This window comes from Gadus morhua, chromosome 7, assembly GCF_902167405.1.
Source record: "Gadus morhua chromosome 7, gadMor3.0, whole genome shotgun sequence".
Taxonomy (NCBI): domain Eukaryota; kingdom Metazoa; phylum Chordata; class Actinopteri; order Gadiformes; family Gadidae; genus Gadus; species Gadus morhua.
Window position 1 is genome coordinate 1364530 of NC_044054.1, and position 11265 is coordinate 1375794.

Consider the following 11265-nt stretch of genomic DNA (forward strand, 5'->3'; position numbering starts at 1 on the left):
ATCAACCAGGCCAACAGCAAAATCGATATTCCTCATCCCGGCGAAGACTGCTGCAGGAGGCAGTCTCCAGGCGATCGGCACCTGAGGCGGAGCTTCCTGAGGCGGAGCCCGACGGTGCCTCTCCTCTCCAGCCCTCGGTGGAACAGCCGCTGCAGGGAGCCTCTGGAACCACTGCCACCACACACTGTATCCCCGTCCCCAAGATCCCAGTCATTCAGCCACTGTTCCCACCATCCACTCTGATTATCGGCGACTCCATCACTAGACATTTGCGCTTCTTCAACGTTATCACGCGTTGTATGCCAGGCGCCTTGGTTGCTGATGTCCTGGCTGAGCTCCGGGATATGCTACCAACTCTCCCATCCACAATTCGGAGGATTATCGTCCATGTCGGGTCAGATGACTCTGCCCGTTGTCAGTCAGAGCTCACAAAAACTGACTTCAGTGTTCTCATTAGCTACCTTAAGCAGTGTGATAAATCTGTATTTGTCTCGGGTCCAATTCCTACCATTGGACGCGGGAACGAGCGTTTCAGTAGACTTTTGAGCCTTAACACTTGGCTTCGGGACACTTGCGGGGAAACCAACGTGGGCTTTATTGAAAATTTCGATGTTTTCTGGAACAGACAATCACTCTACTTGAGGGATGGATTACACCCAAACACGAAAGGCTCACGCCTACTGGCTGCAAATATCCACTATACCATGACATGCATAGACACATCCAGATGCAGTCACCATGCACAGAAATGACTTCCTGCCTCTGACTTCCGCTCCTCTCCTGTGGAAACTACGATCCCCCTGCAGCTTACAGCATCTAGCGCCCTCTGCTGGCCCATTCCGGCATTGACAACAAATAGAAAAATACCCAAGACTAGGCAAAGTGGAAAATATGGAGGTCATCGCCGCGTATTAAGGAGCTTGCAGAGACTTCTACCCTCAGCTCTGTCTCCTATCACCATGGAGCTGTTTAATGCACAATCCCTCACAAATAAATCCCTCCTCATAAATGACCTTATTATAGAGAAAAGGCTTGACTTCATGTGCCTAACTGAAACCTGGCATAAACCAGCGGACTACTACGTGCTCAATGAAGCATGCCCACCTGGATACAACTACATGGAGAAAGCCCGCAGCTCTGGTCGTGGTGGTGGACTGGCCATCATACACCGGGCGGAACTAAAACTATCTCCTCTGCAAATGCCTGACCTTTCCTCTATGGAATGTCTGGCCTTCAAATGCAAACATCCATACCCCATGACAGTGCTTCTCATTTACCGTCCTCCAAAGCCAAACTCATCGTTAATACCAGAGATAAGTGATCTGCTGACTTCACTCTGCAGTATCTCAACAAACATTGTCATTGTTGGTGATCTTAATATCCATGTCGACAACCCCTCCTGTCTGTTTGCAGCAGATTTCCTGAATGTGCTTGAGTGTCTTGGCCTGCAGCAGCATGTTGAGGTCCCTACTCACACCAAGGGGCACACTCTGGATCTGGTCATTACTGACACTGCCCTAATAAATAACATACAGGTCTACGATCTTGGTGTATCTGACCACAAGGTGGTCTCAATGGCCTTTACTTTTATGCTGCCAACCACTACACTTAGGCGTCAAATGTCTTTTCGCAACTGGAAAAAAATTTACGCAGCCACTATGAGCATGGATCTCCAGCTCATCACCTGCCCAGCATCTGCCTCAGCGGATGAATTAGTGGAGATCTATAATACCTCACTGAGCAGTGTTTTTGATCTCCATGCCCCGGTCAAATCACGCATTGTTAATTTCTCACGGTCTGCTCCATGGTTCACTCATGAACTGAGGAAAATCAAAACAGCTGGGCGTGTCTTGGAACGGCGATGCAGGCACTCTGGGCTCACAGTCCATAAGCTGGCCTTCTGTGAGCATCAAAAGGCATACTCAAATTCGCTTAAAGATGCTCGCTCACAGTTCTACTCCAGCCTAATAAATGAAAACCCTGGAAACTCTAAACAGCTTTTTTCCACCATAAAGCATCTCCTGAAACCACAACCATCCTCCTCAACTGAAGCTACAGAAGAGCAATGTAACAGCTTCATCGACTTTTTAGATCAAAGGTCGACAGCATTCGCTCTGAGATGTCCAGCTCTCCATCTCTGCTTCCCTCTGACGCCAACACCCTATCTGCAAGTGTGTTGTCTCCCCTGCATCTTACTGAGGTTCAGGAGAGCCATGTTGAGGAAATCATCAGGAAAATGAAACCCTGTACCTGTACCCTGGACCCCATTCCCACTGCTCTGCTCAAGTCACACATCCCCATTCTCAGTCCTCTCATCACCAAAATTGTCAACCTTTCCCTTCAGTCAGGCTGTGTCTCGCCGGCTCTCAAGGTCGCTGTCATCCGTCCCCTTCTCAAGAAGCCCACCCTGGACCCGGAGGTCCTAGCCAACTACCGGCCTATCTCCAACCTTGCCTTCCTGTCCAAAGTGCTAGAGAAGGTAGTTGCTTCTCAACTTCAGGACCACCTCAAACACAACAACCTGTTTGAAAAATTCCAGTCAGGATTCCGTTTAGCCCACAGCACTGAAACCGCCTTGCTCAGGGTGACGAATGACCTGCTGATGACAGCCGATGCAGGATCACCCTCACTCCTCATCCTCCTGGATCTGACTGCTGCATTCGACACAGTGGATCACACAATCCTCCTAGAGCGCCTCCACACCACCATTGGACTGTCAGGCTCTGCACTCAAGTGGTTCCAGTCATATCTATCTGGCAGAACTGAGTATGTCTCACTGGGAAGATGCAATTCCAGACAGCTCCCTGTCTCCTGTGGTGTTCCACAAGGGTCTGTCCTCGGCCCCATCCTCTTCATTATCTACATGCTCCCCCTCGGCTGTGTTGTCAGCAGACATGGGATGTCCTTTCACTGCTATGCCGATGACACACAGCTGTACATCAAAACTGCCCCAAACCCCTCTGCTGCCATGTCATGTCTCACTGCCTGTCTTGGGGAGATAAAGGCATGGATGAGAAACAACTTTCTCCAGCTAAACAGCAGCAAAACCGAGGCCCTTCTTGTTGGCACTCCACACCAAGTTCAGTCATCCTCCATAACTCATCTCGCTTTCGACAGTCAGGTCATACCCCTCTCCACCACAGTAACAAATCTAGGAGTTAGGTTTGACCCTCACCTCACCTTCAACGATCATATAAAGCATCTGTGCAAAATCTCCTTCTACCATCTCAAAAACATCGCCAAGCTCCGCCCCACTTTAACCCTGCCAGATGCTGAGAAGCTCGTCCACGCCTTCATCTCCTCAAGACTGGACTACTGCAATTCACTGTTCACTGGGATCACTGGCAGGAACATCCAAAAGCTGCAGTACATCCAGAACAGCGCTGCCAGGATCCTGATGAGAGTCAGGAAATACAACCATATAACCCCCATTTTACACTCACTGCACTGGCTCCCTGTCTCATCCCGCGTCAACTACAAAGTCCTCCTACTCACCTACCAATGCATAAACGGTCATGCCCCCCCTTACCTGCAAGAACTCATCACTCCCCAAACATCAACCCGCCCCCTCAGATCCAATAACAGTCTGTCCCTGCAGATCCCAAACACCAGGCTACGCACCATGGGCGACCGGGCCTTCGCCGCTGCAGCCCCTCGACTGTGGAACAGCCTCCCGGACCACTTAAGGGCAACACAAACACTAGCCTGTTTTAAGACTGGCCTAAAAACCTTTTTATTCATAAAGGCATTTCCTACTTTTTAAAAATTGTATACTAGCACTCTGAGATTCTGCTAGAATGAAGAGTGCTCAACAAATAAAATGAATTATTATTATTATTATTATTATTATAAAGGCAGCCATTGAGGACGACGAAGGCGTCCTCAAGTCAGTGGTGGAGCAACGGTGGAAGGGGATAGATTTCAAGGACTTTGGAGAACACAAGGGCAGAGGTGAGGGAAGACGGGGAAAGCACAGTGCAAACTTTACTGTGATGACTTTGCCTTGGCAGCAAAATAACAGCTGTTTACGTGTTTGTGTTTCTCTCTCGCCCTTCTGTGCAGGCGTCATTGCCACCATGCCGTTCTCCAAGGGGGACGTGATATGCGACTATCACGGAAAGCTCATCTCTGAATCCGAGGGGAAGAGGCTGATGGATGCAGTGCAGGAGGGAGAGATGTGCTACCTCTTTTTCGTCAGGGGCAGGCTAGGCACCAAGCTGTGCGTCGACTCCCAGAACTTCCCCTGCGAGTGCCACCCTGGAAAGGACACATTTGGTAGGCGCATGAACCACTCGGGCAAGGCGGCCAATGTGAAGCCTGTGGTGTTCCAGTTGAGCTTTCCAGACGGAGCCAAAGACACTGTCCTGTTCTTGGCCCAGAGAAACATAGCGGTCAACGAAGAGCTCCTTTGGGACTATGGTGTGAGACGGAGGTCTTTCGGAGAGGAGGGCATGGACCTGACATGGCTGGATGACTGAAACGATTCGCGTTGGTTCATACCATCGCGTTCGTCCCCTTACGGCAGAGGCCGCTGGGACGTCTTCCCGGGACACGAGGTAAAGGCATAAAATCGCTTTGGATAAAAGCGTCTGCTAAATTCCCTAAACGTAAGCCTCGTGCGTTGCGGCGCCGACTCAAACGCGTCCGACATCACAGCCGCCCGATTGACACGTGTGCTTTTCTCTTCCTGCAGTTCTGTGTCGGGGAAGGGGTCGCGTGACGACCAATGGGACGCTTTCGTCAGTGAATTCCCCGTGACGATGGGTGCCCTCGCGCCCTCCAAAGAGGACCTCGTCGGTGCCGTGTTTGGCGATGAACGGACGCCCTACTTCAAATGGAGGCGCATCCAGTTGGAAAAGCGTGTGCTACACGTGTCCGGTAGGCAACGGCTTTGTCTTTGTCAGACTCTGAGGAGAAGCAGGGCTTATCTTCTTATCATCTTCCTCGTCACAGAGCCGAGGAAGATGTACTTTGTTGCTTGCTTCTCTGAGAACATCTTCAATCAGTGTATCTGTGCCACTTTAATTGCCATCTAAGGCTAAATACTGGCACGAGACCGATAGTCGACAAGTACCGTAAGGGAAAGTTGAAAAGAACTTTGAAGAGAGAGTTCAACAGGGCGTGAAACCGTTAAGAGGAAGGGTTTGGGGGTGAAGGTGGCCGGTGGCTTCGGCCTCTGGCTTTACAGCACCCTCTGTAAAGCCAGAGAGTACACAAGCGTTTCTCTGGCTACGATGTGGAGAGGACCCGCAATCAAGGTCCTTGTGTCACTCTGAGAGTCCACACACGATACACCTGAAGCTCATAGAGCAACGGAAAGATCCACCAATAGTGAAAGAATATGATGTTCCAGTGTTTGCTAAAGATAAAAAAGACCACTTTGTCAAATCCCAATGGGACCTGACCACTCAGCAGATCCTGCCCTATATTGACGGGTTTCGACACATCCAGAAAATCTCAAACCATATAAATCGTTTTGTAGCTAAAGTCCCAGTGCTGCAGACGATATTACGGGATTGGACCTACGCTTTCTTGGCTGTTTTTTGGCTTTGAGCTAAAAAAATAAATACAATATATGAAGATTGCCTATCCACCTTGGAGCTTTTACATTCACGTGAACTTCTAAAAGGATGTATCACTGCTAATATTTTACAGAAGAATTGGAAAGTTTTCCACCAAAATGGAAGGGACTATTCCATGGATAATCTTTTCATTTGTGTTGTTAATTTGTCATTGTGAAGGTAAGTCCACGCTGTGAATGACTAAAAACGGTTAGTCTTTTCAGGGCAATGACTGCCCTCTTGCTCTTTCTGGGAGAAATCCCCACTCTCTCCTTTACCTCTCTGGCCAACCGTTGGGCCACAGAGGGCCTCTTCTTCAAGGAGCCAGCACAAGGAAATTCCAAATCTATGTTACAACTTCCAAATCTAAATATGTTGAATGGTGAGACTAATTATTTGTTAAACGAATAAACTAAACCAGGGGTCTTCAACGTCTTCCCAGCCAAGGACCCCCAAACTGATGGAGAGATGGAGCAGGGACCCCCTACTTATATATTGTATAAAATTGTGTTTCATATTAAACTATCCTTCTTCTTAATTGAAGGAGCAGGCAGAGAAAAGCTCTCTCCATCGGATCAAAAGTGTCCATGTAAACGCGGCTAATGTGTTGGATTCATGTTAATGTGTGGTTAAAGACATTTCGATTTGTGGAAACAATTGCGGGGGGAATATAAAAAAAATGTCTAAACAACATAACTTTCGCGACCCCCCCTGCAGTACCTCCGCAGACCCCCTAGGGGTCGCGGACCCCCTGTTGAAGAGCCCTGCTCTAAAGGTGCGGCCACACCAAACGCGTTAGGGGCGTCCAAACTCTGCATTTTTGCATAGGGAACCATTGGTACATGCGTTGAAGCGTCGCGTTAGGCGCGGCAGACGCACGTAATTACGCAGTAACGCGCCCAACGCCCGGAGTTCAGAAATCTGAACTTTCAACCCTCCAACGCGTGGCGCTTAGCCGCGATAGCCAATCAGCGTGGAGCTTGACCCGACGTCACTGGGAGACAGAACAGAAGCAGAAAGAAGCAATGGAGGACGCACTTATAGTGGCGGTGTGCGGTCAATCTGTCCTGTACGACACCACGCTGGTGTCGTACAGGGACAGAATTAAAAAGGAGCAGGCGTGGGTCGTCGTGGGCCAGGAGACGGGGATTCCTGGTAAGTTGAGTGAATAATTTGTATATTGCTTGGCTTCAGCTATCGGTTGTGTTTACTATGATACAAGTTCGCGCCGGTTAGCGGTAGCACCAGTTAGCACTAATATAAAGTGATACTACTACAACAGACTATCCCGCTTGTCAGGCTACACAACTTAATATGTTTATTACTTTCTTGTCAGTGGACGTATGTCGCAGGAAATGGAAGTCCCTCAGGGACAGGTACATGAGGGAGAAAAGGAGGGAGAAAGAGGAGGGGAAAAGGAGCGGGTCAGCGGCAAGGACAGGGAAGAAATGGAAGTTCTTTGCGGTCCTGTCCTTCCTCGACCCCTTTGTCACACCGAGGGAGACCAGCAGCAACCTTCCTCGGTGTGCAGAGATGGAGGTAGAGATAGAGGATGACGGGGCTGCAGAGACTTCAGGGGTAGGAGAAGCAGACGAGGAGCGTGATGAGGCAGCAGCAGCAGCAGGGCCATCGCACAATACAGGTTTGTTGAAGTGAACGTATACGTATACAGCTTCTGCATTATGGCCACATTCTGTATTGAGGAAAGGTTTATAGTGCTGCACGATTCTGTCTCCATCTTTAATGTGCTGTAATATAGATCACTCGTATATCTTCCAAGCCAAAAAAAAACCCAAGACTTCTTACTCAATAACAGATCAGCTGTCAGGAAATGAATCGGACCCTGTCGATGTTCCTGCTGCTGCTGCTACTGCTGCTACTCCTGCCCCTGCCGCTGGCCCTGTCCCTGCCGCTGGCCCTGGCCCTGCCCCTGCCCCAAGTCCACCGAGCGGTATGTACAGGACAAAGATGTATAGCTTTAATTTCAGGTGTCAACTATGTTTATTGCTAACCGTTTAAGCTTTAACTGATATGAATACTGTTAACGGATTACTACTATAATTGACGCTTCCAACCAACCACACATGCAGGTTAAACAGGTGTTTTGATAACTACAAATTATGGTGTTTTACATTTCATACAGGGAGGAAGAGAGCAAGCGGGGTACCATGTGGGAACACCCCGATACAGGAGGCCATCCTCCAGGCCCTGCAGAGGGATGGAGAGTTGTGCGCGGACGCAGAGTTTTTAAACGGCCTACTTCCTTCCCTGAAGAGATTGCCACCAGACGCAAAGGAGTATGTGAAATTCCAAATTCACAAAGTCATATTTGACGCCACCCAATTCACCCTTAATTTGGAACCCGTCTAATCATGCTCCTGCTCATTAGCAAGAGTGGTGGTGACAATCTCTCCAGGGAAAGAACTGGGCTGCTGTGACTAAAAAAGAAGCTGTTTGTGAGAAAGATAGTTAGTTAGGTAAATCCTTTCTCACAAACAGCTTCTTTTTTAGGAAGATGTTAATGTTCTTGTTCTTGTGTTCTGTTTTACATTTATAATATATTGTTCTATGTTGTTTTGTTAGTCGTTTTGTAAATAAAATATTTTTAATAACTCTTCTCTGAGTGATTTTAAGATCTAGCATGCACGGACACAAATACACATACATTTTGCTACTTAATATAACAATTTTAATAACAACTTAATAATAATGAAGGAATTGCTGCTTATGTTTGTGTGGGTGGCTCTTAAAGAGCCGTTTTGGGGGTTGCTTGTGCACTGCACTAGATGTCGCCCTGCCACGAGACGGTTCCTTCTTCAGAGAAGTAGGAGGTGAAGGTCTCGCGGATCCGAATGGCCTCTCTCCCGGCGTTGTTTGCAGCCACTCTCCCCAGCCTTGGCAGAGGCTCCACCGCACCACCCGGGATGCACTCCCTCACTGCTGCTGTTGGTGCTGTTATGCGGAGGAAATTGTGGAGCACACAGGTGGCCTTGATGCATCTCTCTGCCAGCTCAGGTAGACCTCGATGACTCTCCGGTAGATCCGCCACTGAGAGGAGAGGATGCCAAATGCGTCCTCCACCACCAACCGAGCCCGGGACAGACGGTAGTTAAAGACGTGCCGCTCTGGTGGGAGGACGCGTCCGGGGAATGGCCTCATGAGGTTGGTCCGTAGCGGAAAGGCCTCGTCCGCTACAAACACATGAGGCAGGGGTCCTCTGTGCTCAGCCCCCGGCAGTGCTCTGTCAGCAGGGAGCTTGAGATCGCCAGCGTGGAGGGCCTGACCAAATGCAGAGTTGGCCAGAATTCCTCCATCACTGGTTCTCCCGTAGCCCCCCACATCGATGACCCGGAAGCAGTAGTCTGCGTCGACAACTGCCAAGAGAACGATTGAAAACGTTCCCTTGTAGTTGAAGAACTGCGAACCGCAGGGGCCTTCAGAACTACATGCTTCCCATCTATGGCGCCACAGCAGAGAGGGAAGTTCCACCGCTCCTCGAACCGCTCTGCAACCACTCTCCACTCCTCTGCAGTGGGCACAGCCATGAACTCCTCCACCAGGCAGTCCCAAATAGCCGTGACCACATCCGAGACGATGGAAGCCACGGTGGAGGCCCCGACCCGGAAGCTGTTGGCGATCGTTCGAAACGAATCACCACTAGCCAGGAATCTGCATCACATGAATAATTTATTTTAGCCTTATTGATAATTTCAGTTGTATAGCAAATCTGTAGGCCAATTATCTCACTGCACAGGTAAATGTCTTTGACTAGTGTTTACAGTGGATTTGCATCAGCTTATTTTACTTTCAAAAGCATGACAAGGAGGTCAATGTGGAATTTACTCACATAGTATAATATGAATTAATATTTTGAGGCCATGATGCATTTCTTAATTTTGTTTGTATAAAACTCTGGTGACATGCATGTATGAAGATTTGCGTTTAGGTTGAAATACTGGGTGGAGCATTGACAGGAAAAATGAATAGCAGGTAGGCGCAATGGGGAAAGCCAACTCATCACCACCATGTCATGTCAGCACGCTTTCGTTTGCCTTGTGTTGAATTTAACTCAATGAATATTGCCTTTCATGTTACAATGGCCTATGCCATGGGTGAGCCTAGTGCACGATGCTTGAATAAATGGGTCACTACTCAAATATAAACAACACATTGGAAATAGATGAATGCACTTTCCGATAGTATATGACTACAGAATGTGCTGATTTTAATAGAGTAATTAGCCTATGAACCGCAACTTACCGGAGACAGATGGACAGGCGCTCCGCCGCTGATATGGAGCGCCTGTAGTTGGTGTCCTGACGGGAGATCATGGCACCAACCCGGGCTAGCAGGTCATCGAACATGGCGACAGTCAAGCGCAAATACCGCTTGAACCGGCCGTCATCCAGGCGGAGTTTCCTGGAGGAGGTGGTGAAACTCACCCAGCTCTGAGCACCTACGCATGATCTCATGCACCCCAAACACGACGGCGTTTGGGTTTATTTCTCTCTTCCAACTTCCTCAACTCATACAGCGCAGCGATGGTGGTGACGTTCATATTTGTGGAGTTTTGGAAAGAGAATGAGCGGGAGAAAATGGGCGGGCTCATCTAGCTGCGTTGACGCGTTGGAAGCGTTGAACCACCACACAATGATCAAGCGTCAGGTTAGGCGCGTTACTCGCGTTATCCAACGCGAGTAACGCGTTTGGTGTGGCCGCGGCATAAGTATTTGAAGCTGATTGGTGCTAAGCTGAGCTCCCCTCACTCTCCCCTCCCCACCGTCTCTGCAGAGAGCCCCCGGCTGTCCGCACCAGTCCCCCGCCGCCCAAGAAGGGCCGGAAGGTGAGGCCTCATGTGGGATTCTGATCCGTGTTGAGGACCCTGTTTGGCAATAAGGTTCTGTGTGGAGATGCTTCACCCCAAAGAGTTTTATTGAACGAGGAATAGAATACAGAATATAGAATAGGCTGAATATCAAAGAAGTGTGCCGAGGACTGAGACTTCTTTTTGGAGACTCCTGATGAAAGCTTCTGCTAATCGACCAGACGATGCATGTGACGATTGTGTCTAATTTGTTTTCAGAAGTGGACGCCCTTCATGGACGAGGGTCTGCTGAAAGCTTCTGCTTTTATGTGCTGATGGTATTTTGTTTTCAGAAGTGGACACCCTTCTTGGACGAGGTTCTGACCAAGGCCGTGAGGAAGCACGGCGAGGGCAACTGGAAGCGCATGCTGCTGGACCACGACTACAACGGCCGCACGGGCGTCATGCTGAAGGACCGCTGGAGGATCCTGAAGAGGGACACCGTGGCCTGACCCGGCCCCCCTACCCCCCCCCCCCCCCCCACCCCCAAAGCCATGTATATTGATAATTATTTTTTTTTAAACAGTGTGTGAGCATATGTTGTAAGAATGCCTTTGTAATACAAAAGGGACCCTTTTTTTTTTTCCAATGTTCTCATAATCGTTTGCATAATTTTCTAATTTATGTTTCATTTTCACGTTTTATGTTTGCGCTCCTTGTGTTTTCACTCGATTCCCCCGATGGATGCTGACGTGTTCAAGCGCCAATTGCGCTCAAATGCTACTAGAGGACTAGCATTCAAGCGCCACTAGAGGGCCCTCTAAACAGCAGTAGAAAGTTCTGTGCTGCATTTGTATTAAAAAATATTTGACATTTTCTTTGTCAAATATTCCACCAGAA

At 49.0% G+C, this 11265-nt stretch overlaps 1 protein-coding gene across 1 annotated transcript; it reads left to right on the forward strand.

Moving 5' to 3' along the window:
- Positions 1–6912: 6912 nt before the first annotated feature.
- LOC115546783 (nischarin-like) lies at positions 6913–8000 on the forward strand. The gene is made up of 3 exons (XM_030360538.1): positions 6913–7203; positions 7378–7512; positions 7705–8000. The coding sequence occupies exons 1-3, from the start codon at positions 6942–6944 to the stop codon at positions 7929–7931; spliced, it is 624 nt and encodes a 207-aa protein (XP_030216398.1). The 5' UTR covers positions 6913–6941; the 3' UTR covers positions 7932–8000.
- The last annotated feature ends 3265 nt before the right edge of the window (positions 8001–11265 follow it).

Coding starts and splice junctions, on each gene's coding strand:
- LOC115546783 (XM_030360538.1), top strand. CDS start 6,942: ATGAGGGAGAAAAGGAGGGAGAAAGAGGAGGGGAAAAGGAGCGGGTCA. Junction 7,204..7,377: donor AGGGCCATCGCACAATACAG/GTTTGTTGAAGT, acceptor ACTCAATAACAG/ATCAGCTGTCAGGAAATGAA. Junction 7,513..7,704: donor TGCCCCAAGTCCACCGAGCG/GTATGTACAGGA, acceptor CATTTCATACAG/GGAGGAAGAGAGCAAGCGGG.